Source organism: Apis dorsata, unplaced genomic scaffold (assembly GCF_000469605.1).
Source record: "Apis dorsata unplaced genomic scaffold, Apis dorsata 1.3 scaffold_85, whole genome shotgun sequence".
NCBI lineage: Eukaryota > Metazoa > Arthropoda > Insecta > Hymenoptera > Apidae > Apis > Apis dorsata.
Genome location: NW_006263383.1, coordinates 110,914 through 114,371, shown reverse-complemented (window position 1 = coordinate 114,371; position 3,458 = coordinate 110,914). Strand labels below are relative to the sequence as shown.

At 18.8% G+C, this 3,458-nt stretch overlaps 2 protein-coding genes across 3 annotated transcripts in view; one reads left to right on the top strand and one right to left on the bottom strand.

Moving 5' to 3' along the window:
• LOC102674727 (eukaryotic translation initiation factor 5B) overlaps positions 1-953 on the bottom strand; it is a 34,977-nt gene extending 34,024 nt beyond the window's left edge. Inside the window, exon 1 of the mRNA XM_006611194.2 lies at positions 686-953. Coding sequence (XP_006611257.1) covers positions 686-719 — 34 coding nt within the window. The 5' untranslated portion in view covers positions 720-953. The remainder of the gene's footprint in view (positions 1-685) is intronic.
• A 406-nt stretch (positions 954-1,359) lies between these two features.
• On the top strand, positions 1,360-3,055 carry LOC102674116 (60S ribosomal protein L27a). Of its 2 annotated transcripts, none has more exons than XM_006611192.2 (6): positions 1,360-1,431; positions 1,840-1,903; positions 2,020-2,117; positions 2,309-2,458; positions 2,596-2,728; positions 2,969-3,055. In XM_006611192.2, exons 1-5 carry the CDS (start codon positions 1,429-1,431, stop codon positions 2,722-2,724), a joined length of 444 nt encoding a protein of 147 aa, XP_006611255.1. In that variant the 5' UTR covers positions 1,360-1,428; the 3' UTR covers positions 2,725-2,728; positions 2,969-3,055. The 2 variants fall into 2 exon arrangements, with proteins under 2 accessions (XP_006611255.1, XP_006611254.1); XM_006611191.2 differs by having other exon boundaries at positions 2,596-2,732.
• The last annotated feature ends 403 nt before the right edge of the window (positions 3,056-3,458 follow it).

Below are 3,458 nucleotides of genomic sequence, written 5' to 3'. Positions count from 1 at the left end.
ATATATATATATATATTTTTATATGATACATAATGATATATAATATAATTAAATAAAATTAAATTAAATAATTAAATTAAAAATATTAAAATAAACTTTTATTATATAATTTAAATATTGTAATGAAAAAATAAAAAATGTATAACAATAATATTGATAAAAGTATATGACATTTTGTGATAGACACTTGTAGCTTTCACTATCTAATTAAACAACTTTCACTTTACATGGTTATTAATTATTACATTTTCTAAACATTTTTATAACATAATATAATCATATCATTTATAATGAATTTATATTTTACAAGAACAAAATATCGTAAAATTTAATATCAATTTTAAATTATGAAATATGTATCATAATGCTTTAAAATTATAATCATTTTCATAAATCACTTCATAAAAATTTAGAAGTTTCTATGAGTATAGAAAAAGCCAAACAAGATAAATTTTAATTTATCAAATTATAAATATTATAAAAAAAACTAAAAATATATTATTATCCTTTCCGTATGTAACTCAAGAATAGATAAATAGAGGTTAAGTGAAAGCAGACGACATTTATCATAAGAAAAAAATGTTTAAAGTTTAATTAAAAAATAAGCTTATATATATATTTGAAATATTATTATTTTATTCTTATTTAATGATACATATTTTTAAATTTATTGCTATTTTTTTACCTTTTTTGCCTTTCTTCGGTTGAGATTCCTGCATCTTGATCTACTTTTAAGATTTTCTTTATGTACGTTCAGTTTTTTAATAGTTTTTTTATCGTTTCAATAATAAAATTTTTTTGGAATAGTTCAAATTTCACTTTTAAATATATGTAATTTCGAGATAATTACAACAAATAAATCTTAGGAAATCTACAAACCTTTATATATCTTTTAATCCGGTCTGCACAACTAATATGTGCACAACTAAACCATATATCATTACTTTCTTGTAAGATGCACATTACACAAAGATTAAAGTCAATTTCATACATATAACTAATAATTTACGAAAATAATTATTAATAAGTAAATATTCACTTTGTATTGTATTTTTCAATTTTTATTTATTAAAATATATAATTTTTGAAAACATATTATTAATATAAATATAAAATAATATGAAAAATAAAATAAAACGTAGTTTACATGAGATTTTCAATAGCCAATCACATTGTTTTATTATTTTTTACATTTATCTATTATTTACGTTTTAAAATAAATTATTTATCATATTTATAATTAACAATTTAATTTAATAAAAATTAAACTTTATGTCTTATATATAAGTTATATTAATAATAATGTTTTTACTATTTTTTTTAATAGTTATTTTATGCTTAAATGCTAGTTACACACACGCCATCTATGCAATATCTAATAATTTCGATAAAAAACGAACGAATTTCGTTCTTCACATTGTGACTAAAATGGTAAGTTAGTTATAAATATAATCTGAAATACTTGAAAACATCTTTATATAAATAAAATATTAAAAATTATAGTTTTATTAAAAATTTATTAAATATAGTTTTATGATTATTATTTTTTTTAAATAATTTATTATATAGTAATTGTAAATATTAATATGATAGATTCATGTTAACATTCGAACATAACCTTCATGATAAAACAGATTAAAATCTTTTGGGATTGAATCAATAATTCTATAACATGATTTTGATATTTTTTTTTAAATAATTCATTAAATAATTATAAATATTCTAATATATGTGTCATTTTAATATTCGGATATAATTTTTATAACAAAATAAATTAAAATCTTTTAGGATCTTTTAGGAAATAATTTTATAATTTTTGATTTTTTTTTTTATTTATAGTCTACACATAAAAAAAAGACCAGGAAGCTTCGTGGTCATGTAAGCCATGGTCATGGACGTATAGGTATGATGTTATAATATTCACTATAAAATTAAAAATTTATTTTAATAAAAATAAATTAAAAATTATATAACATTATATAACAAAATTAAATAATAAAACAATATTTTATATTCAAGGTAAACATAGAAAACATCCCGGTGGACGGGGTAATGCCGGTGGTTTACACCATCATCGTATCAATTTTGACAAATATCATCCTGGTTATTTTGGAAAGGTAAATATTTTTATTTTGTATTTTTATTATAATTAAATTATTTCAAATATTAAGTGATGATATTGAACTTTATTTTTCACTGGCGAACTGAAATACTTTGATTACACTTAATATTCTGATATGTTGCATCAATATCAAATCTGTTTCTAATTAAAAATGATTATTAGTAAATTTTTAATTTATCTTTATAGCTTGGTATGAGGAATTATCACTTGAGACGTAACACAAAATGGTGTCCTACTTTAAATTTGGATAAATTATGGACATTAGTTTCTGAACAAACTAGGCTTAAATATAAAGATTCAGAAAATAAAGTTCCAGTAATTGATCTTGTTAAAGCGGTAAGTTTAAAATAATAATTATTTCATTATTTATTTCATATATATATATAAATATATATTTATAAAATAAAAATTATATGCCCTGAAATTATTTACTATATTGCATTTACATTTTTATCATAAATTTAATTTTGTAGGGATATTACAAACTTTTAGGAAAAGGTCGACTTCCTAAACAACCAGTTATTGTTAAAGCCAAATTTTTCAGTAAACTTGCAGAAGATAAAATTAAAGCTGTTGGTGGAGTTTGTGTTCTTTCTGCTTAAATATGCAAGTAAATTATATCATAATGAAACTTTTATAATGTTTAATATTTATTTATATATTTCTATAATTTTATGAATTATAATTAAAATATTTAGTGATGATAATATGAACGGGCGGTCGAAAAAGTGCGTACAACACTTAACACTATGTTGATTGTTCTTTTTAACTGATAATGAAATTAATCTAATTTAATGATATTAAAGTTTTTTTTTTTTAAATTAATGAAGATTTTTTTATTTTTAGGAGCTGAACTCTTGATTATCTTGATTGGTGTGGTCACTGTGTATTCCAATAAATTTATATTCTTAATAAAATTTAATAACAAAAAAAGAAAAATCATATATATTTTTTAATTTTTTTTTTTATATTAAATGTAATTTTCATAAAAATTCTTATATTTAAAATTTAAATGAATATTTACAGTTTGATTAATAGCAGTAGTAGTAATAATAAATAATAATGATTTGATGCAAGAGAATAAATTTTATTGAATTTCTTAAAATTGCTTTCACAAATGGCTATTATTTAGAATTAAATCCTGTTAATTATAAAAATAATATTCAACTTTTAATCAATGAGATATTAGTTTTACAATTTCAGCTTTAATAATTTATTTACTTTTAAATTTTGTCGAATTCAATTTTTTTCTGAATTATTTAAATATATTTAAATACTAACAAAAATACCGAATTATACAATTAACTTAACGATTCCAACATCTCCCTATTAATTA

Coding starts and splice junctions, on each gene's coding strand:
- LOC102674116 (XM_006611192.2), top strand. Junction 2,118..2,308: donor ATCCTGGTTATTTTGGAAAG/GTAAATATTTTT, acceptor TTATCTTTATAG/CTTGGTATGAGGAATTATCA. Junction 2,459..2,595: donor TAATTGATCTTGTTAAAGCG/GTAAGTTTAAAA, acceptor TTAATTTTGTAG/GGATATTACAAACTTTTAGG.